Source organism: Balaenoptera physalus (assembly GCF_965194825.1).
Source record: "Balaenoptera physalus genome assembly, chromosome: 6".
Taxonomy (NCBI): domain Eukaryota; kingdom Metazoa; phylum Chordata; class Mammalia; order Artiodactyla; family Balaenopteridae; genus Balaenoptera; species Balaenoptera physalus.
In genome coordinates, this window is record NC_138885.1 from 92,173,873 (window position 1) to 92,198,178 (window position 24,306).

A 24,306-nucleotide genomic window follows, 5' to 3' on the forward strand; every position below is an offset into this window, starting at 1 on the left:
ATTAGATCTAAGATCTAATGATCAAAGAAATGTAAGAATATAAGAGAATACCACCAGATAAGAAATAAGTAACTAATGAGTATTAGAACAGAGCTGTTGTATAGATAGTCAGTGGGAGGAGAGTTCTTTTCTAGCTGAAGTAGCCTGGCTTCACACAGGAGTAAGATTTAATACAGGGCTCCTTAAGGATGGAAAGATTTCAATAGTGAGAATGGGGGTATCCAGTAGGTAAAGGACATAGAAAGAAAAAGAGGCCCCAAAGCAAACAGCAGGCAGAGCCAATTTGACAGCAGTGTACAGACCAACTTAAGTGGGAATGATTATGGGGAAGATACTTGGAGCTTTAAATTTGGCTAGTTAAGATTAGGAAGTCTGCCCAAATAGCCAAAGCAAGGTTGAGAAAGAAAAACAGAGTTGGAGGAATCAGGTGCCCTGACTTTAAACTATACCACAAAGCTACAGTAATCAAGACAGTATGGTACTGGCACAAAAACAGAAATACAGATCAATGGTACAGGATAGAATTCCCAGAGATAAACACACACACATATGGGCACCTAATTTACAATCAAGGAGGAAAGAACATACAATGGAGAAAAGACAGCCTCTTCAATAAGTGATGCTGGGAAAACTGGACAGCTACAGGTAAAAGAATGAAATTAGAACATTACCTAACACCATACACAAAAATAAACTCCAAATGAATTAAAGACTTAAATGTAAGACCACACACTATAAAACTCTTAGAGGAAAACATAGGAAAAACACTCTTGGACATAAACCACAGCAAGATCTTTTTTGACCCACCTCCTAGAGTAAGTAGAAATAAAAACAAAAATAAACAAATGGGACTTAATGAAACTTAAAAGCTTTTGCAGAACAAAGGAAACCATAAACAAGACAAAAAGACAACCTTCAGAATGGGAGAAACTATTTGCAAATGAAACAACAGACAAAGGATTAACCTCCAAAATATACAAACAGCTCATGGAGCTCAATATCAAAAAAACAAACAATCCAGTTAAAAAATGGGCAGAAGACGTAAATAGACATTTCACCAAGGAAGACATACAGATGGCCAAGAGGCACATGAAAAGATGTTCAACATCACAAATCATTAGAGAAATGCAAATCAAAACTACAGTGAGCTATCACCTCACACCAGTCAGAATGGCTATTATCAAAAAATCTAGAAACAATAAATGCTGGAAAGGGTGTGGTGAAAAGGGAACCCTCCTGCACTGCTGGTGGGAATGTATATTGATACAACCACTATGGAAAACAGCATGGAGTTTCCTTAAAAAACTAAAAATAGAATTACCATATGACCCAGCAATGCCACTACTGGACACATACCCTGAGAAAATCATAATTCAAAAAGAGACATGCACCACAATGTTCATTGCAGCACTATTTACAATAGCCAGGACGTGGAACCAACCTAAATGTCCCCTGACAAATGAATGGCTAAAGAAGATGTGGCACATATATACAATGGAATATTACTCAGCCATAAAAAGAAATGAAATTGAGTTATTTGTAGTGAGGTGGATGGACCTAGAGACTGTCATACAGAGTGAAGTAAGTCAGAAAGAGAAAAACAAATACCGTATGCTAACGCATATATATGGAATCTAAAAAAAAAAAAAAAATGGTATTGATGAACCTAGTTGCAGGGCAGGAATAAAGAGGTAGACATAGAAAATGGACTTGAGGACATGGGGTGGGAGGGCGAAGCTGAGGCGAAGTCAGAGTAGCATCGACATATATATGCTACCGAATGTAAAATAGTTGGCTGGTGGGAAGCAGCAGCATAGCACAGGGAGATCGGCTTGGTGCTTTGCGATGACCTAGAGGGGTGGGATAGGGAGGATGGGAGGGAGGCTCAAGAGGGAGGGGATATGGGGACATGCATATGCATATGGATGATTCGCTTTGTTGTGCAACAGAAACTAACACAGTATTGTGAAGCAATTATACACCAATAAAGATCTATTTAAAAAAAAAGAAAAAAAAAGATTAGGAAGTCTGAACTTGATTCCACAGGATACAAGTTCCTTCCTTTCTTTCTTTTCTTTTTTTAATATATTTATTTATTTATTTATTTTTGGCTGAGTTGGGTCTTTGTTACTGCACGCAGGCTTTCTCTAGTTGCAGCGAGCAGGGGCTACACTTCGTTGCAGTGCATGGGCTTCTCATTGTGGTGGCTTCTCTTGTTGTGGAGCATGGGCTCTAGGTGCGTGGGCTTCAGTAGTTGAGGCAAATGAACTCTAGAGTGCAGGCTCAGTAGTTGTGGCGCCCGGGCTTAGTTGCTCCATGGCATGTGGGATCTTCCCAGACTAGGGCTTGAATCTGTGTCCCCTGCATTGGCAGGCAGATTCTTAACCACTGTGCCACCAGGGAAGCCCCTCTTTTTATTTTCTTTTTTGATTAAAACTTTTTTTTTTCTACCATGAAACAATATTGTTTGGTCAGTTGGTCACAACTGGGTTCTAAGTCTTTTTTTTTTTTTGAATTTATTTTTTATTGAAGTATAGTTCAATTACAATGTTGTGTTAATTACTGCTATACAGCAAAGTGACTCAATTATACATATATGTACATTCTTTTTCATATTCTTTTCCATTATGGTTTATCACAGAATAATGAATATAGTTTCCTGTTCTACTCAGTAGGACCTTGTTGTTTACCCATTCTGTATATACCAGTTTGCATCTGCTAACCCCAAACTCCCACTCCAACCCTCTCCCTCCTCCCTCCTCCTTGGCAACCACCAATCTGTTCTCTATGTCCCCGATTCTGCTTCTGTTTAATAGGTAGGTTCATTTGTATCATTTAAATTCTACATATAAGTGGTATCATATGGTATTTGTCTTTCTCTTTCTGACTTAATTCACTTAGTATGATAATCTCCAGTTCCATCCATGTTGCTGCAAATGGCATTATTTCATTCTTTTTTATGGCTGAGTAATATTCCATTGTATATATGTACCACATCTTCTTTATCCATTCATCTGTCAGTGGACATTTAGGTTGGTTCCATGTCCTGGCTATTGTGAATAGTGCTGTTATGAACATAGGGGTGCATGTATCTTTTTGAATTATAGTTTTGTCTGGATATATACCCAGGAGTGGGATTGCTGAATGATATGGTAATTCTATTTTTAGTTTTCTGAGGAATCTCCATACTGTTTTCCACAGTGGCTGCACCAGCTGACATTCCCACCAACAGTGTAGGAGGGGGAGCAAGTTTCTAAGTGGAAAGTGACATTTGAAAAATAAATCTGGAGTCAGAATACAGGACAAATTTCAGGAATGGAGAGATTAGAGACAGAAAAATAATTAAGAAATTTTACCACATTATGCCTGAATTATTGTAATAAAGGCATAAACTAGGTGAATAGAAACAGTAAGAGGGATGTGTGGGATTTGTGAGACAGTAAAATAGGACTTACCTGTTAAGTTGGGACTAGATGAACTTTATTGATCCTCTCCTAAAAGATAATTACTTCTAGTATACACCTCAATCATTTGGCTTAAAAACCTCACAATTTTCCTTGCCCCTCACTCCCCTAAGAGTGCTCTTTCTCAGACATTTGCTGCCCCCCACCTACCATCCCCCAAACTGGTTTCTCCAACCACATAATATATTCCAGCCAAAACAAAGGATTATATTTACTAGTTCCCTAGACACACCAGGAAATTCCCAAACCAATGACTTTGTTCATGCTATGTCGTCTTTAATGTCCTCTCCCCGTTCTACGTACCCAAAGTCTAGACATTCTTCACACCCCAGGTCAATGCCACTTTTCCCACCAAGCTCTCTCAGAGGCCCCAACTCAAACTAGGTGTTGTCTCCCAATACTCTCCATTTTTCTCTGAAACACTTTTTTCAAAAAACCTTGCAATTGTTCCTTATCTCCTCTGGTAAACTATATACTCCCCATGGTAAACATACCCAATTTATTTCTGTATTCCTTCCTTCTCTTTTCATAGGTACTTGAAGATCCTGACAAATAATATATGGCAACAGCATAGTATAATGGCTAAAAGCACAGACTCTGAAGACAGACTGTTTGAATCTGAATCTTAATACTACCATTTATTAGCTATGTGACCATGGGCAAGTTACTTAATCTCTGTATGCTACAATATCTTTATGTATAAAATGGAGATAATAAGAGTAGATATTTCATAAAGTTGTCAGAGGACTTGGCTTAGAACAGTATAAGTATCATAAAAGTGTCCATTAAATAGAGTGGAAAAATACTGAATATTCTGTGATACATGAGTAAAGCTTTATTTATCTATGGAAAGCAAAATGAAGCCAGTCTCTAGGTACTAAATAGGTATATACAAATTCTTCCTAAATCTTCTTATGTATGCCCTAAGGGTTAGTTGTGTCCTTTAAAATCTTCCTTATGTTAACAATGGTTCTGTTTTAGTTTGACATTTCAATATTCTGAGAAAATATTTAGTTCAGTTTCCTGTGACAATAAGACACCTAATTGATCTTCTTGCCTCCAGTCTTACCCCCTTTAATCCATCCTCCCATGGCTCACAGAGTATCTTTCTAAAATGCAGACCTAATGTTTTCCCACTGCTACAAAGCCCCTCCATTCCATCCCCCTTAGGATAAAGTTTAAAATCCTTAGAGTCTCATACAAATTCCTCCAAATATGGCCCCTGCCTAGTCTCCAGCTTCATCTCTCAACACTTTTTTACCATAAAACCTAATCATCCGGCCACAGCTCAAAAGCCTTTTGTATGTCATTCCTTTTGCTAGAACATCTCTCCATTAGTTTGCTAGGGCCACCATAACAAAATACCATAGACTGGGTAGCTTAAACAACAGAAGTTTATTTTCTCACAGTTCTGGAGGCTAGAAGTCCACGATCGATGAGTCAGCAACATTGGTTTCTCCTAAGGCTTGCAGATGGTTGCCTTCTCAATGTGTCCTCACATGGTTTTTTTTCCTATATGCACACATCCCTGGTGTCTTTTTGTGTCCAAAGTTCCTCTTCTTATAAGGATACCAGTCAGAATGAATTAAAACATAACCTTAAAGGTCTCATTTTAACTTAATTACCTCTTTAAAGGCCCCATCTCCAAATACAGTAACATTCTGAGGTTATGGGGGCTAGGACTTCAACTTACAAATTTTGGAGAAACATAATTCAGCCCACAACAAACCCTTCTCCTTTTCTTTAGCCAGGCTAATTCCTATTTGTTTTTCCAAGACTGGCCCAAGCCTTCCCATCCAGGCAGATTTCACTGCCCTGTCTCCGTGTTCCCATAGTCCTTCTGCTTGCTGCTCTCTGTATGCCGCTATCCCATTAACACACTATCCCAGTTGTCTCTTTCCTTCTTCAGACTGTATTCCTTAAGAGCAGAGACTAAATCTCTAGCACTTAGCATAGTGTCTGTTCCATTGAAGGTATTTACTAAAGATTTGATTATTTAGGGAAAGTAGAAGAACATGGACTTTGAAGAAAGGCAAGCGTGAGTTCAAATCCTGGCTATACCATTTACTTATCTTGTGGCTTTCGACAAGTCAGTAAATGCTGACCTTCCATACTACATAAGGTAGTTATAAAGATAAATGACTTAATTATAATAAAAGCAGCCAGTTGTAGGGCTGGTACACAGTAGGTGCTCAATAAATGTTAGAGTACAGATTCTGGGATTGCCTGGGTTTGACACCCAATTCTACCACTTAGTAGCTGAATGACCTTGGGTATGTTAACTTATCCTCTGCTTCAGTTGCTTATCTGTTAAAAACATCTCACACTGCTACTGTGAGGATAAGTTAATATAGGTAAAATATTTAGACGGGTATCTAACACTTAGTAAGTACTATACAAATGTTTCCTATTATATGATCACTGCAAATCTGAATTAATATGACTGGAAATCATGAATAATTTAGTTCATTCAACTATGAAGTTATTTTAAATGTGAATATTACTTTAATGCCTCAGATTTCTTACCAACTAAACAGGATAGTAACTAAAGAGGTTCAAAAACTGGTATGGATGATATAAACAAAGATCAAAATAAACATGAAATAATATCATCTGCCTCATTCCTTATATTGGTGTTTAAACATATTTTGGGTATTGAAGTAAAAAATCTTAAGAAACAAGTTTTTCTACTCTTTGCGACTACAGATGTTAACCATTTGCAGTAGAGAATAACACCCCTTGGCTAATATTTTCAATTTCAGAACCACTAAACCTTTGAACTGGAAAGACCTTTGAGATGAAAGGCCAGTCCTATCATGGCTTACATTAAGTAAACAGGTGGATTTGTAACGGGCTTTCAGGGTCTTAATGAGCAGCTCTGTGGAGGACAGGAATTACAAGCAGAGAGAATAACTGGTTCAAAAGTACTAAAGCAGGGTTCACAACTTATTCTAGATGTCCAAGGTATGTAGTAGGAACCAGTATTAGGAAATAACGCTGGAAAATGCTTTTTAATCATCCAACCTTTAAGGTCAGTAATTTCTGAAGTAGGTACAAGTTACCTGATATGTAACTTTGAAGTAAGGCAGATCTAGGTATGAATCTCCACTTGTTACATAAGCAAAGTTGAGCCTCAGATTATGCAACAGGGTTATTACAGTGATTAAGTGATCGAATGTACATACAGCTCATAACTGAGATGCCTGGCTGATTGAAAGTACTCAAATTTTTGTCTTTCTGACCCCCCTCATCATATGAATAAAAATCTGCAAAATAATAAAACACTGTCTTTCATACAGTATGTGTTTGCTGAATGTCTGAGACTTGTTGAACATTACTTAATTTTAAAAACAGAAAGCTGGAATAACTGCTGAAATGATCAAGTGTCTTCATCCCTGCCCTTTATCCCCACCAAATGTCCTTCACAATTTCTTCGCAAATGTCACTGCACCACCATTAACATGCTATTAACATGCTGTAGCTTCCAATTCTACAGCAAAGATTTGAAGGTCAGGAAAAAATAATCATTGAAATAGATAAAACAAAACAAAACAAAACTGGAAGAGTCCATTTCATTTTATTCCTATGGTCCATTCTAGCTTGAGGAATTTCCAGTGAAAAGTTAGTTTCTGACGCAGAAACTGCAGGTTTAAATAAAAGGTTCGTGGGCAAGTAACTGAGTTCACCGCTATTATAATGACCCAGAAATCTTTTAAGTGTTTAGGAGATTATCTTTACTCTGGTTCTAAAAGGACATCTGCCAATATCCATTATTTACGCTTGAAACTAAAGGCAACCGTCTTTCTTTTAAAAGACGTGCGGTGTCTGGCTCAAAATCAATCGCAAGAAAAGCCCAACTCAACACAGAAAGAGCTCTTTCCAATACCCTCTCGTCTCGCTCACATGACAGATGGCGACCAAGGCTTAAGGTTTAACGTCCAGACACTAAAGCCGCTTATCGCTCAAGGATGGGGCACCAGGTGGGTGCTGTCCGGCAGAGGATGGGATGCTGCCAATCCTGAGAGGTGCAGCTGGGGTGCACCCCGAGGCCAGAGCCCAACGCCCAACACTTCGCACTTACACTTGGGAAACCACCCGCTTCCCACCGCGGCGGGAGGTGGAGGGGGCGACGGCCCCGGCGAGGACCCAGTCCTCCGGTACCCAGCTCAGGCTCCGGTGTCCGCGCGTGACCTCCGAAGACCGGGAGGAGCGCGGGGTGGGGAGGTTCCTTTGCCTTCAAGGGAGGATGGCAAGGGCAAGTTCGAGTCGTGCGCGGGAAGGTTACTCACAGGAATGGTCCGGTGTCCTCCGTCCTTGGCACGCGCTTGCTCGGGGAGAAGCCTCTAAAGCGGCAGCAGCCTGAGAGGAGCAGCAGAAGCGGCCGCTGCTGCCAGTAACCGCCCGGGCGTGGCAGGAACGGACGGGCGATTTCACAACATCATCATTCGGCGACTTCAGTTTTGCAGCTACTCCAGGTCAATGACAGCCCCCACACATTTGGGGAAGAGAAGAGGAAACCCATTCTCCCAGCAGCCTGCACGGCACCAGCGCACGACCTGCTGGGGATTGTAGTTTCCTCTCGACCACGCCCCCTAACCCTAAAGGCCACGCCCCTCGCTGCTAGCCCGGGGGCGGGGCCGCGACCCTGGGACCAGGGTGGGGCGAGCCCAGTGCAGGAGGGCTGCTGGGGGTTGGGGCAGAATTCCAGGCCCACAGCGCCAGACGGGTTGCGCCGCCCTCCTGGCTCCGCGGCTCGTGCCGCGAGCGGGCCTTACGCGCTCGCTTTGCCGCTGGGCGGGCCTGGCGCCCGGGCCCCGCACCGCTGGCCGCCTGAGGAGAGCCGCTGGCCGCGGTCGCCGCCAGGGTAATGAGGGAGGCCGGGCTGGGGAGGGGAAGGGCTACGGGCTGGTCGCGAAGTGAGGGAGCGCGGCTCGGCCAGCGCGCGCCTACGGAAGCTCGAGGCTAGAACTCGCCGCCCCGCTTCCAGCCTGAGCCCGGGCGGCCGACGGAGCCGTGGCGGGAGTCCGGCTCGGCGTGGCGAGCGGCCCCTGCGTGCCGCGCGGCTCCGGGTCGGTCCGGGGTCCCGGGCCGCGCGGTGGCCGAGGCACCTGCGTGCGGGGTAGGCGGTGCCAGGTGCGCGGGGCCCAGCCGCCCGCGGCGCCACCCCCACCCCTGCTGTCACCTTTGGCCGCACTCACAGGCACGCGGAGTCTCCAGACCCGAGGTGCCCTCCGGCCCGGCTCTGTGTGCCGCCTTCTGCGAGTTCGCTGCAAAGTCCCCCAAAGCAGGACTTGGAAGGAAGCTTTTACGTAATTGAACGCTCAAGCCGCGTTTCGTCCTCGGTATTTAGGTTCAGCGTTGTGTTTGTCCCTCGTGGGTTTGTTGTGTCGCGTACCTTTTCCCTCAGAACTCGATTGGAATTGGTGACAGCGCCTATCCAGGATAGAGCCTGGCACACAGTAGATGCTTAGTAAATATTTTTTGAAAGCCTGAGTCACGATGCTAAGTTTGGAAAATTCTACCGAGTTGTGCGTGGCTATAATTTTTAAGATTTTATGGGTTCCCAAGATAACTTTGAAAATTACAGTAATTTTAAAGCTCCGCAAAGAGAGTTAAATCTGGCTTTTTTGCATTCCCTGTAACAAGGGCCTCTGTTGGATGCTTAAATTAACTCAAAACCCGAGTTCTGTAATTTAGATGCGCCTTCCGATTGTCGCAGAAAGTGTTAACCTTTCAGATTAAAGCTTTCGGAGGAACCATTCTATTTTAGAACAAATTTAAATTATTTAGAAAGCTTTATTCTAATTCGCTTTTTAGATATAAGTGCGAGGGACCACACTGATATACTTGTAAATACATTTAGAAATACAAGTCTCAAGTATGATTTTTTGAAAAGGGTTTATGTTCATACCTAGTGAAAGAGCATGCAGGAGAAAATTATGACGGCAGATCTATACCCCGCCCTCCAGCGACCCCCGCTCACCCCGTCTCTTAGCAGGGGCAGCTGCTGCCTTGACCTCAAAATGTCTCATAAAATTATCTCTTAATAGTCTGTCACATCTAAAGCAAAATCTTCTGGGATTAAGCCACGCACGTGGGCAACCCCTTGAGTACTGACAATTCTCACAGATTGTGTCCGCTGCTTATGAGTTTTTCTGAAAAATAGATAATGTAATGGAGTTTAAAGTTTTTTTGTTGTTGTTTAAGAAAGAACTTAACTGATATTACACGGAAAGAGCAAGAAACAAAGTCCTGAGAACCAGGAAATTCAGTTAATCACGACATCCCTGATCTTTCTGCTTGTAGGAATGTATGCTCCAAGTGGTCAGGGCCTTGTCTGCCTCGATCACTAGTGAGTGTCCCCAGTGCCCAGCACAGTGCCTGACCCATGGCAGCCATTCATTAAACACTTGTGGGATGAATACTTGACCATTTCAGGTAACAGGGTAATTACTTTCTACATGCGTGTGGTTTCTTCATTTACTTGGATATTTCCTTAGAATAGATTACTAGAAGTGAGAATTTTACAGGGTCAAAAGGGATGAACATTTTTATAGTTATCAAAACATTGCCAACTTACTTTCCAAATGAGTCCTACCATTTGGTACCTTTCAGAGCATCTTCTCAAGCTCTTATTGATACAGTATTTGGTCGTTCTGAGCACTTTCAGATAAAGTATTTCATTTGCTCTGAATCACCCTGGAAAGTGAGCAGGGCAGATTTTGCATTACCTCTTTTGTAACACAGCAAACACCAGTGCCTTAAATTGATGATAATGAATGGCAGGTGACAAAAATAAACCATTTCGGGTTTTTTTCTTCTTCCCATTCTCTTCCTTTGGTTTGTAGTGAATATCCTGAATAAATTGACATCTTTTCTTAGCAGTAAAATTGGATGCTGCTGTATAATATCTATGGTTTACAAAAGCTTTTTCTTTCTCATTTGTTCAGATGTTTGCAGATGCCTTGATCTAACTTGGGGTCTTCATTAAAATGAAATAATGAACCACAATTTAGGTGAAAGAGATACTGGGTAGGTGTAAGGGAATACCCAGCACTAGCAAGTTTTGAACATTGCCACCCTTTCTATTAGGAAAGATTTGGAAACTTTTGGTGGTGCTTTTGTAGCTCCTTGAATCTGAATAAGTTACTATTTTAAACCTCTGCATCTGTTGGAGCCTTCATAAACTATTGAGATTAATACTCCATCAGTGAAAGTGGACAGGAATTATTTGTATAATAATCTGCATATCTTTCCTATCTGTCAATAAATTCCAAGAAGAATGGAAATGAGAACTAAGAATCATAAGGTAAAAAATATTCAACCTACAGAAAATATTATTTTCACATGAAAACTGAAAAAAAAATCTTTTTTTAAACATGGCAAGAAGAAAATATAATTAATTCCTAGTCTGTTGCTAATCTTGACTCTTTCCCAAATTTGCCGGTCAGTGACCCCAGATGATTTAATAGGTAATTAATCGGATAAGGAAGCTTTGGAAGATTCAAAGTTTACTTCTAAGTAGAACCATTGGAAATTCTTGGGGATCATTTGTATTAAAAGTGGGTCCAACATTGCCTTTCTGTATTGCTTTTACATTTGCTTAGGTTTCTGTAAAAAAGTAGTATAGAAAAGATAAGGAAGAAGAGATGCAGGTTTATTGAGGCTTTGGAAATATTCAGAAGCTCCTTTCAACTTCACTCTGCCTTTCTGTTGTGATGTCAGATCCCAAATAGTGTTCAGTAAACAGAAATGCTCTTTAAGGACACCTTTCAGGAATGTCTGTAGTCCTTGTGTCAAAGAATAGCTGCCCAAATAGTGGTGGGTTTATGGCAACTAGATCTTTAAGGAATTTGTGTGTAAATTTAAGTTATTTTGCTTCTGTTTTTATACTAGGATATTTCTGTATCTTGAAGATAAAGCAGAAATCTTTGGAGTAGATGGATTTTTCTCACTTTCTGTGAACTAAAGCGATTCAATGTCTCTTTTGGTAAGTTTTTATAAGTGTGGATCTAATTTTGTGTCAATAGCGTAATTAGATATTAGTGCAAAGCCATCATAGGCATACTCTGATGGAATATTCATAGGCTCTGAGATGTTATTTTGATCTGAAAGACTTCTGGTCTTTAAAAATGAGTTAAATTATCATTGAGTTTTTGTCTCTTTAAAAAAGAGCTTCTCCTATACTTTTCTGATATACTCCTTCTATTCCTTTGTCCCATACCCACTTTTTCTCATACATTTACTGTCCTTAGACATTCCTCTTCCATCCAGTTAGCTATGCCTTATCCTTTAAATCTTTCAAAAATCCCTTTGACAAATTTCCATCTGACTAAAGGCAAGCAAAATAGTATGAAAAATAAGCCCCTTGACTTAACAAGACAAGAAACATTAGGGTCATTGTCTAATATGATGTATAGATACTGACTTGGTTTTTGTTTATATTAAGTCCATGGTATCTACTCTAGATTAAGTAGTTTTAGGACTTTCATTGTGTCTTATGTAGAATATAATACATTATTTGAATATTTGAATTATTAAAGCAGTGATCTTTTAAAAAGTGGTGGGTGCATTTGTGTGATGATTTGTAATTTACAAATACTTTCGTATATTATATCTCTCTCAGTCTTCAAAATTGTAAGCAGGGCAGGTGGTTTAATCCTCATGTGGTGTTTGGCCCATGATTGCAAAGAATTAGAGCCAGGGCTCAAACTCACATCTGCCAATCCACTCTTATCACTCACCAAGTCTGAGAGGCAGAACTATGAAGTTAGGAGACTGTATTGTTAGTTATTTGGAAAATATATAATGCATTTACTTTATGTTTAAAGTTTATCTACTTAAAAGGGGAGCTTCATATAACTGGAAAATACATTGAGGTGAAATATCTACCTCATTTTCTAAAGCAGGGATCAGCAAACTTTTTCTTTAGAGGGCCAGGTAGTATTTGTGTGCTATGTGATGTCTATTAAGTTACTCTTGTAAAAGCTGCCATAGGCAATATGCAAATAAATGCAAATGAATGTGTCTGTGTTTCTGTAGAACTTTATGCACTAAAACAGGTGGCGGGTCAGATTTGACTCGTGGACCATAGTTTGTTGACCCCTGCTCTAAAGGATTACTTAAGATTAACAATTTTATGTCAATTTATGGGTTGGATGAGATGTAAAAGGGCATTTGATAGATGGAGATACTGAGATTCAAAGGGCTGTGTGGTTGCCCAGGGCTTCCAAATTTGGGAGAAAGGACATCTTACGTAATCTATTATTTCATAATTATGGATTTTTGGAAAAATAGAATTTGATAGGGTCATTTATATTTGTTCAGTTTGTTAATAATTTCACTTTGTATTCTTCTTGCAATGAAATATTTAGAATCCTTTGAATCAAAACATTCATGTTTTCTCCTCAGTGAGATATTTGCGTAACTGAGATAAAGTTCAATGTTTTCGCTTATGAAGGATTCTTCCTCATTCAAGTTTTACCTCTTTTTGACAGCTAAGAAGTGGTGTTTTCAGAGGAGCAGCAGGAACAAAATTCCAGACTCCCAGAAAGAAAGCAGGTGTTCAGCATAAACCATGTTGTTTGTATAGACAGTTTAGGCACACCATGATCCATTCTTACTGGGGAGTGGTGGGAACCTTTCCAAAATCCGAGTTCCTAGATACCAGCCAAGGGTCAACCTTGCAAACAGGCCTTTCCAAGGAGAGCAGTTTTAGGCCTGCTAACCCTTTCCCACACAATACTACGAATGACTATTGTGAAAGATTCAGGGCAAATGTTGGAAAATATATGTAAATACCAAATATAATATATAAATGATGTAACTGGTGGCTATTTTTTATATGAACAACAGTATTAAGTATCTTCAAAAACTTATATTGTAAATTTTATTCACCCTACACAAACCAGTAGAAACTTTGCAAAGGAAATGATTCTACAGCTATCTTGACACTGTTAGCTCCTGTTCTTCAGGGGTGAGTTTTACGTAAAACGGTGGGGATATATGTCAAATTATTGTGGTAAGATTGATATGTACAGACTGTAGGAATTCAACTTAATCAGTAATTTAGGCTAACTGGGAAAATGATTAGTTTGATTAATGAGAAATTCTGGCATATTTTAAGCTAAAGGAAGTTTGATTACTTTAAGTGACTGCAAAATAGACATGGATGGACTTGTCTTAAAGACTCATTTGATATTATACTTTAATGTTCATATAAAAATGAATGTTCATGAGATGCTTGAAAATAATTAAAAGTCTCTTTGATACAATTTGTTTATACTTTTCTTTTGACATACCTTTTCTTCCTAAATAAGTATAACATCAGCTTCATGCCACTAACATGTGTAGGTGTTACATTTCTTTATTGACAATATGTGATAACAGAACACTGAGTTGAAATGCAGGAAAATGTAAATTGTGATAATGGAACTAAGTCTCTTAATTTGATTTGAGTTGGTTAGAGATGTTTATCACCTTACGAAACAAAATTGGTTCCAAATATTGATATACTCAATGTGTGGTTTAATGTGGGTAAACATGGTTCCCACACTTAAGGGAAAAAGAAAATCTGAGGATCAAGATAAAAATATTACGATGAGCATAGCAGAGTAAATCTCTAGCTAAATATTCAGAAAAACACTGCAAAGATTACGAAAGGGTTAAAAATTAACACCAGCAGTAAAAATGAATTGATATTATTATCTCCAGGGTAGAGGGCAAGAAATCAGAGATAGCACCAAGTAAAATTATAGCAGATATGAAATTTGTCTTCTGCATACCCAGCTGCTTCTCTGTTCTCTCCCATACTGTCTACCTCCACAGTGTGAATCCTGGCTCCAATTCAGGTTCCTGCACGTTGCCCTTTCTCTCTGCTCCTCACCCCAGTCAACAGACTATTTTGTATCCACATGCCACCCTTACTTATCTTGCGAGTTATTTTTCACTTATTTAGTATATTTCTGAATTTACAGGATTGTTTCTGCACTTCACGAACGCAAGTTGAATCACTCAGACCTGAAAAACAGTCTGAAACTAGTACCCATCAAAACTTGGTAAGAAAATGGTTAAGTACAATTAATACTCCTCTTTTGCTTTCTGTGACACCATTTTACAGAATATAATTTCTGGTTCTCCTATATCTCTTTTTCTTTACTTCTCATTTCTTTCACTTTTCTTCTTTTACTGTTTCTTCTTCCTCTACATAAGCTATTCTCCAGAAGTCTATAATTGGCCTCTGCTCTTCTGCCTAAACAGACTCTCCCTAAGCAGTCTCACCGGCTCCTGTGGTTTCAGTTGCTCAGATTTCAGATTGTCTGGAGCTACCTGAGGTTTTCCTTCAGGTTGTGAGGGGACCCTGTCATCAGGTAGGACTGATGATTCTCAAGTTTTTACCTGCAACTTTGGACTCTTTCCTGGGCACCAGATGTGTCTGTAGAATTCCTCTGGTTAGCGTTTTCAAAGGCATCTCTGTGCAGTTTGAGTAAAACCTTAATCTCTCAAAACTTCACTGACCTATTGAATTTCCTGCTTTGGCAAATGAAAATCCATCTACTAAATCACCCTAACTAGAAACTTGGGAGTTATCCTCACACTGCCTCTTCCTCTGCCCCCACATCTAGTTACACACCAAGTCTTACGGATCTGTCTCTGAAATGCCCTTGAGTCCATCCCCTCCTTCACCTGATCACTGCTACTACTCAAATCTCATCATCTCTCACCTGGACTATTGCAGGTAAACACATTGCCTCTAGTTTCCTAGACACACATATAACCTCCTCTTCCACTCAGATCAGTATTCAACACTGTTACCAATACAGGCCTGTTTGTGCCACTTTCCAGCTTTAAAATTGCCATTGGTTTCCTAAAACGTATGGGATAAAGCCTAAACTTGTTAGTGTTTTATAAGGACTCTTAATGGTATGGAATATGTCTGATGTTTGAGTTTCATTTATTGCTGCTGAGTCTTAGCACATACTTTTATTTCTGCTTGAAATACCCCTCTAAAATTATTCCTCATGCTTAAAGAGTTGGCTCAACTATCACATCTCTGAAGCCTTTGCTCTTGTACCTTTAATTCTATTATGGTCCTACAGATCTTAGACATCCTCATAAAATGGCATTTACTATATTATCTCACAATGGTTGATGTATATGTCTCTCCACATGATCCCCATAAAATAGGCATCCTGTCTTTTTTATCTTTATCATCCCTGGGCAATGTCTGATGTATTAAATAATATTTAAAGAAACATGCTGGGAAATAAATATTTCTCTGGGATCTTCCCCTCTAAATCTCTTAATCTTCATTTTATATTATAATTCTTTCTATAAAATAGAACCTGCCTTGCAGATACCTTAGTCCTACAAAATAGAGTAATCCCAGTTAATCCTATTTATAAATTTATCCTGACCTTATCTTCAGTTGTCATCATTTTTGTCATTTCACTTTTTACTCACTAATGCTGTAGACTTCTAGTTACGTACCTTTTTGTACAATAGGATATAGTATCCAATCCTAGTTTTCATTCAAGTATTACCCTTCAGACAGGTAGTGTTTAGAAAGTAAAGTGTCTGTTGTTGACTCCTTGCTGTTACCAAGAGAGAGGCCTAGAACTCAGGAAATTTCCACAAGTGCTGCTTTTTTTGTGGGAGGGGTTATTGTGCTAGGTACACATAACATAAAATTTACCATCTTAACCATTTTAAAGTGTACAGTTCAGTGGCATCAAATACATTCATAATATTGTACAACCATCACCACCATTCATCTCTGTAACTCTTTTCATCTTGTAAAACTGAAACTCTGTACCTATTAAACAGTAGCTCCTCCTTCCCTTATAACTCCCCCACCTCTTGGAAACCACACTTCTACTTTCTGTCTCTGATCTTTGACTACTCTAAGTACCAGTATAAGTGGAATCATACTGTATTTGTTATTTTGTGAGATTTTTCACTTAGCATAATGTCCTCAAGGTTCACTAGTGTTGTAGCATACTGCAGAATTTCCTTACTCTTTAAGGTTGAATAATATTCCATTATATGTATATACTACATTTTGCTTATTCATTCATCTGTTGGTGGACACTTGGGTTGCATCCACATTGTAGCTATTGTGAATAGTGCTGCTATGAACATGGGAGTACAAATATCTCTTTGAGACCCTGATTTCAATTCTTTTAGGTATATACCCAGAAGTGGAATTGCTGGATCATATGGTAATTCTATTTAAATTTTTTGAGGAACGACCATACTGTTTTCCACAGTGGCTGTACCATTTTACATTCCCACCAGCAGAGCACAAGAGTTCCAGTTTCTCTACATCCTCTCCGATACTCATTTTCTGCTTTTTTGATAACAGCCATCATAAAGGGTGTGAGGTGGTATCTCATTGTAGTTTTGATTTGCATTTCCTTAATGATTAGTGATGTTGAGCACTTTTTCATATGTTTATTGACCACACACATGTATTCTGTGGAGAAATGTCTATTCAAGTCCTTTGCCCATTTTTGAATTGGGTTGTTTGTTTTTTGTTGTTGAATTTTAGTTCTCTCTATATTCTGGGTATTAACATCTTATCAGAAGCATGACCTACAAATATTTTCTTGATCCATTTTGAGTTAATTTTTGTATAGGTAAGGGTCCAGCTTCATTCTTTTGCATCTGGATATCCAGTTTTCTCAGCACCATTTGTTGAAAATACTGTCCTAGCTCCATTGAATGGTCTTGGCACACCTGTCAAAAGTCATTTGACCATATATGTGAGGGTTTATTTCTGGGCTCTTTATTCTGTTCTCTTGCTCCATATGTCTGTCTTTGTGTCAACACCACACTGTTTTAATTACTGTAGCTTTGTAGTAAGTTTTGAAATCAGGAAGAGGGAGTCCTCCAATTTTGTTCTTTTTTCAACATTTTTTTTGCTATTCTGGATCCCTTGAGATTTTAATAATATTAAGTCTTCCAATCTTTGAACATGAAGTATGTTTCCATTCAGTTATGTCTTCTTTAATTTCTTTCAGCAATGTTTTGTAGTTTCCATTGTACAAGTCTTTCACTGCCTTGGTTAAGTTAATTTCTAAGTATTTTATTCTTTTTGGTGCTATTGTAAATGGTATTGTTTTCATGACTTTTTTCCCAGATTATTCATTAACCAGGTCTTTTGAATTTTTAGTTCAAAAAGTTATTAAAAAGTTTGACAAGGACAAGGACCCTGCCGTGATTTTTGCTTTCTAATTCTCTAACTAGTCATGAAATCAAAAAGAGAAGTGAGGTTAGTTTTAAGATGATTTACTCTTAGTAAACCTATATTGTCTTCTTGTGATTACCATGTTGTTTTCTTAAGTGTCCATAACTCATCTGTGTAGTGATTTGATACCAGACCTTACTGGGCAACAGCATCAAGCTTGCCCCTTTATCCTTTTTTCCCTTTTTTGAAAATTGAGTCAATGTTTGACTATTTACATTTGGGTTTCTCATCTGAGTTTTACTATATTTGCAGACTTAATATCCTAGATGTAATTGTCTTTGGTTTGGAGGTTTGAACCTATTTAAAACAACCTGTTTTGAGCTTCAGCTACTTAATTACAACCTAAGTGCTTCTAGTTTAAAGAAGTCTATTTCCCTAATGGAGTTGATGGAAGCAAAGTAGAGGTTGATTAACCTTATTTCAATCCATCATCTAGTAACCTGATGCCAGTTTTTTCAAGCAGTGAACTGTAAGCCTAAGTTCATTCTGTGCTCTAGCCTTCCTGACAGACTTATAGCTTATCACTTTAAACATTTTTTAAACTGCTATATGCCCTTCCTTCTCTCTCTTATATGTGTTCTTTAAATCTGAGTTTAAGACTACTTGTTCTAAAGAAATTGAATTGATTTATTTAGATTTCTTTCTTCATTGGGATTATTTCCAATCGTATGGTAGAATTTCTTTTTATAGCCTTTCATCCCTCTTGCAGATTATTCACCTTTTACCATGAGCTTACAATTATATTTTTCTGCTCTCTTAAAAGCTTGGGGAACATGTAGAAGCAAATGTACAAAATAGTTAGCAGAATTCCTAGTACATAGTAATGTCATTCCTAACTCCCTTCTTCCTTCTCTTTACCTTGGAGGTAGTAACAAGATTCTTGTCACCTGCTGGTGCCTGTAAAGACTGCTAAGTGTCTTTCGGAGTACTGGTGTCCTTTTAGAGATCCTCATGGCTATCATATGATGCCAGTGGAGTTGGCCTCTTCTTTCTCCTGTGTGCATGTTATTTCAGTGCCACTGGGATCTGGTGCAAACCTAGCACTCTGACTCCACAGTATCCCGTGAAAGGCCATAGTGGTACATGGTCATTAACTCAGGACTTCTGTACCCTATCCTGTTCTCCCATCTCTTGAGGCTTATTTTTCTTTCTGACCTCCCTTCTGATTCATCTCATCTTTGAAAAACGTCTTCAGCTTCTTTTAATAGGTTTTAGTATGGAAATTGTTCCTTGATTGTTAACACCTCCATTAGCTGAGCAGATACTTGTATGTGTAGTGATTGTAACTGATAACCACTTGAAGCAAGAGCACCAGAATAGAATATTCCTCATAGGTCCTTTCATTTCTTCCCTTGATATATTTATTAGATACCCTGAAGAGTCAACAGCCATTCTTAGCAACTCCTAAGAATGCTTCCTGGAAATTGTGCTGAAAAGTATTCTTCAGTACCTGTAAATATGTTTTTCTAGCCCTCTCCCCCTTCACAGGCTGATAGCTTTATAACTAGCATCTCTTATTAGCTGTTGTAAATACTTTTTGGATCTTAAAACAGTCTCTTAAGCCACCTTTCAGTGCCTTCCTAATGAGCACTTGTGTGCTTGAAAAGACAATATCAGTATTTTACATTGGAGTAGGGGACCAAATTGGGGCACCAAAAAGTTTATACCTATTTTGTTTTCATATTTCTAAAACAATGCAGGTTGATGAGCCAACCCTTTCCTTGTTGCCTCCATCCACTAGAGCCAGTGAAGTGATCTGTTCCACCAACGTTTCTCACTATGAACTCCAAGTGGAAATAGGTAATCATTCTGGATTGCATCTAATTGACTCATCATTGTTAGAAATGAAATTGATGACAAAAAGATTACTTTGTAAGCAGGTCTCTGTTGTTACCCACAGCATAAAACTAAATGTTAATTGTGTCAGTCAAACGGATCTGTTAATTTTATCTGTAAAACAGTAGCCCAGATTTTTTTCAAGATCACCTTCTAGAATTTTTACTTTTTCACTGAAGTACTTGTAGAGGAGGAAGACACTAAATAATCTAAGCATTTGTTATTTGTATCTTTATTGTGGGGAACTTCTGATCATTTGTCTGATTTAAATCAAATCATGTAAATCTTTTCAGTTACAGTCCTTTAACCAAATTACTTTCTTTTAACTTAAAACCTTGCCTAAAATCCCATTCGTAGTAGAAACTTTTTTCAGTTAAGTTTGGAACCGGCTGAGTTATTGTTTTTAGCCTTATACCTGTGAAAAGTTGCTCTGAGTATTCAGAAACATCTCTTAAATAATACAAAGAGATACTATCTCAGGTGCTAGGACTATAAAGCCATGTAAAACACTTGAGGAGTTCACATCCTCTCTGGGAAGACGAACATGAAAGATAGCTTTGTCTTATGCACTGGACAGTACTGTAGTAGAGGTGTGCTAAGTGTTATGGGAACAGAGAAGATGGAGCATTCACCTGTTCATCTCGACTCTTCTAGGAGTCAAGGAAGATAGCAAAAAGGGGCTGGATCCTGAAGCATGAGGAAAAGTTTACTAAATATTCTAGTCAGGGTTTTTATTCAAACAACAAAAAACAGTCCTGACTACTTAAACTAAAAGAATTTTTAGAACAATTTTGCTAACTCACAGAATCATTGGCTAGAGAAATGGGCTTGGAAGAAACCAAGAGAAACTATGTGACTAGAACCGTAGCCTGGGTCACAGCGTAAGAGCAGGCTAGTTAATGTATGCTAGTAGGGTACTTTAACCCCACTAGATGATGTTGGACCCCACTGGTGAGTTCCAACTTAACTGAAAAAAGTTCCTACTGAAAATGGGATTTTAGGTAAGGTTTTAAGTTTTAAGTGTGAGTTCTGACTGCCTCTGCTTCTTTTGTCACTCACTTCGTCCTCCAATTGACCAAGCTTATGTCATTGACCCTCCCATGCCCAGGTCAGGGTGACCAAAAGAGAAATAAGGATTTGACCTTTTCTAAAATAGCACTGGTGGAAAATGCCCCCAAATTAGAAAGGACTTTTCAGATAGTGTCAATCCAAAAAAGGTAAAAAAATAATTACTCCAATAGGTGACTGAGGAAGGACTATCACATAGCTGCTCTGTGCCTAGACTCAGGAACATAGGGAGAGTAGGCAGTAGGAGGAGATAAATCTGAAAAAGGAGGCTTGGAACACATTGTGAAAGACCTCATATGGGGTATATATATAGAAGTTCAGACTCTCTCTGTCAGCCCTGCAACGTACCCACTTCATTACTCAGTGGATTTAAGGAAAGGTTTGGAATCTATTGTCTCTACTAGAGAGACATTGTGGAATAGTGATGATGATAATAATAGCATCTAATCGGCATTAGGCTGGACATTTTATATGTATTTTTTCATTTCACCCCTTTAGCCCTCCCATTTTGCAGATGAGGATACTGAGGCTCTGAGAATTTAAGTAATAGTCATACAGTTAGTGATTTGAAAGCAAACTGTTGTGACTGTAAGGTCTAAGCTCTCAGCTGCTGCACTGTAGTACCTTTCTTTTGATAAAATGTTGAATTTAGAACGACAACTGGCAGCAGTTCCAGGCAGCAATCTGGAAGATATAGTATATCAGGGGTTTACAGCCAGAAGTATCATCCTCATCACCAGAGTCTTTTTAAAAATTGCAGTGCCTATATCCCATCACAGACCTCCTGAATCAAAATTTCTGGTGAATGGGACCTAGGCACAGGCTTTTGAAGTAGTTCCATCAGTAGTTTTGGTGCATGTCCTGATCGAGAATGCAGGGCATAGTGAGGAAGTCACTGCATCTATCCAGAGAACAAGGACAGGACTTGAGTTAAGGCAAGTGATGCTTGTCACTGGGGAGGAAGGGATGAATTTCAGATTAACTGCATTTCAACCATAAAAGTGACAGAGTTTGGTGACTGTGGAGAGAGGGAGGAAACTAACATTTATTAGGTGTCTATTAAGAGATTACCATTCTAGGTGTTTTTAATTTAAAAACTGACAACACCAAATGCCGGTGAGTATGTCAAGTAACTGCAGTACTTATACGTGGCTTGTGGGAATGCAAAGAGGTTCAGCCACTTTCAGAAACAGTTTGGCAACTTCTTATAAGGTTAAACGTACACGACCTAGCAATCCCACTTGCAGGTATTTGCCAAAGAGAAATGAAAACATATGTCTACTTAAAGAATGGTTTTGGCAGCTTTATTTGTAGTCACAAAAAACGGAAAACAACTGAAGTATTTATCAACTTACGAATAGATAAAAATAAATTGTGGTATATACATATAATGGATTATTACTCTGTAATAGAGAGAAATTAACTACTGAAACATGGATGAATCTCAAAAGCATTATACTAGGTGAAAGAAGCCAGACACAAAAAACTGTACTCCCTATGATACTATTTACATGACAAACAAAAATCACATCAGTGGTTGCCAGGGACTGGGAGTAGGGATTGCTGAGTAACATTCCATTGTTTGAATGTAACAATTTGTTTATCAAGTCACAATATTAACCATTACAATAGGTGTGTAATGGTATATTGTGTTTAATTCCTACTCCTCTATTTTGAGCATCTTTTCATGTGCTTGTTAGCCACTTCTGTGTCTTCTTTTGTGGCTTACCTATTTAATCTTCTGCCTAATTTTTAGTTGGGATGTTTGTCATTTATTATAGAGATATAAGAGTTCTTTATATAGTACTCTGTGTGTAAGTCTTGTCAGATATAAATATTGTTAATACTTTCAATCAGTGGCTTGCCTTCTCATTTTCTTAACAGTGTTTTCTTGAAGAGCCAAAATTTTTAATTTTTTAATTTTGATGAACTCCAGATTATCAGTTTTTTTCCTTTGGTCATTAACACAAGTTTTACGTCTGATTGTAGGAAGAGGATTTGACAACTTGACTTCTGTCCATCTTGCACGGCATACTCCTACAGGAACACTGGTCACTGTAAAAATTACAAATCTGGAAAACTGCACTGAAGAACGCCTGAAAGCTTTACAGGTAACAATATAAAAAAAAAAAAAAGATACATTTAACTTAATGTCTATTTGAGAAGATTACACCTATAAGAATTTTTTTTTTCGCAAATTAGTAGTTCTGTTAGAGAAAGGTAGATTTCTTTCTTCTAATAAACATGCAATTACAGAATTGGAAAGAATACTTGGAAGCCAGATCCATGAAAGAGCAAATATATTCAAACTTTGGTAACTACTATAAGTTCCTTCAAATGAATATCATATTTGGAACACTGGTCTGGAATTTATTTAAATACCCCTCGTCAGTCCAGTCACAAATAGTCCTATAGGGAAATAGAAAAAACAAAAGCAAACAGTTTCCTTTTCATCCAGCTAAGTAAAATTAGCTTCTGAATTGATAAATTTTAACAGATTGCATTTCAGGAATATTATAATACCATTTCAATTGTCACCAATTATTTTTGATATAAAGAGGGAAAGGATTTTGTTTTGATATTATCCCAATTTTTTAACTATCTACATGTGCACATGTATATTGCACAGAAGAAGACTGGAATAAATTATACTGAAATGTTAATAGTGGTTCTATGATTTAATGTTAGAAGTGACTTTTATATTCATATTTTAATGTATTTTTTAAATGTTTCTATCATAAGAACACAGTATAGTTATTGACTATGACCTCTCTGGAGTCAGACTGTCTAATAAGTTCACATCCTACTTTCATTAATTATGTGCTTTTGGACAAGTTTTCTAGCTTGTTTCTAAGTATCCTCTTCTGTAAAATGGGAATTATAATGTCACATACTTTGTGTAGTGGTTGTGAGATTTAAAGACATGATAGCACTAAGAACAGTGCTTTAGTACTAATAAGCTCCATTATTAGTACTAATAAGCTGCCACTACTGTTATCTTCATAATGAGGAAAAAGGTTGGTTTTTTTTGGTTTGTTTTATTATTTAAATCCACTTTATTTTTATTTACATTTCCCTTTTTTTTTTAACATCTTTATTGGAGTACAATTTCTTTACACTGGTGTGTTAGTTTCTGCTTTTTAACAACGTGAATCAGCTAAAAAGGTTGTTTTTAAATGTCTTGTCTCTTGTGTTTCTGTACTAGAAAGCAGTGATTCTGTCCCACTTTTTCCGGCATCCCAATATTACAACTTACTGGACTGTTTTCACTGTTGGCAGCTGGCTTTGGGTTATTTCTCCTTTTATGGCCTATGGTAAGAAAACTCATTTTAGGTAAAATAATTCATGGTTTAGCCTGGATGCTATAATTATAAGGATGAGTGTGATCTTAGATTTATGATTCACTACTTTTAATTTATAAATCTGATGGCCAATTCTAGATTTCATGATATATTTTTATATCTGGTTCATGTTGAATTTTAGTCTTCAGAAAAAAACGTAGAAAGGGTCTCATGATCATTGAAACCACCACTGATTGCTTCTCCAAGAAGTCAATCCTTTGAACAAGCTGTCTTTTTCCCTTCAGTTTCCTTCCTCTCTCTCAGTGGAGAGCTGCTGTTATTCTTCAAGCAAAAGTAGTTTTTCTACTTGTGCACACCATCCCTATCCTTGTTTCTCTGCATTGTAAAC

The 24,306-nt window shown here is 38.3% G+C and overlaps 2 protein-coding genes across 10 annotated transcripts in view; one reads left to right on the plus strand and one right to left on the minus strand.

Annotated features, from left to right (window-relative positions):
• The window catches only part of TRAK2 (trafficking kinesin protein 2), a 65,679-nt gene extending 57,632 nt beyond the window's left edge, over positions 1-8,047 (minus strand). Inside the window, exon 1 of one of the 2 annotated variants that reach the window (XM_082467010.1) lies at positions 7,754-8,047. The gene's annotated coding sequence lies outside the window, so the exon portion shown is untranslated. The remainder of the gene's footprint in view (positions 1-7,753) is intronic. The other variant, XM_082467012.1, reaches the window with a different exon arrangement.
• A 105-nt stretch (positions 8,048-8,152) lies between these two features.
• STRADB (STE20 related adaptor beta) overlaps positions 8,153-24,306 on the plus strand; it is an 89,868-nt gene continuing 73,714 nt past the window's right edge. For 5 of the 8 annotated variants that reach the window (XM_082467223.1, XM_082467222.1, XM_082467224.1 and 2 more), the window contains exons 1-6: positions 8,153-8,328; positions 11,361-11,454; positions 14,441-14,521; positions 19,413-19,512; positions 22,606-22,727; positions 23,822-23,930. In XM_082467223.1, the coding sequence (XP_082323349.1) occupies positions 11,443-11,454; positions 14,441-14,521; positions 19,413-19,512; positions 22,606-22,727; positions 23,822-23,930 (424 nt within the window). In that variant the 5' untranslated portion in view covers positions 8,153-8,328; positions 11,361-11,442. Of the gene's footprint in view, positions 8,329-9,770; positions 9,903-10,414; positions 10,497-11,360; positions 11,455-14,440; positions 14,522-19,412; positions 19,513-22,605; positions 22,728-23,821; positions 23,931-24,306 lie in introns of all 8 variants that reach the window. The other 3 variants (XM_082467218.1, XM_082467219.1, XM_082467217.1) reach the window with 3 other exon arrangements.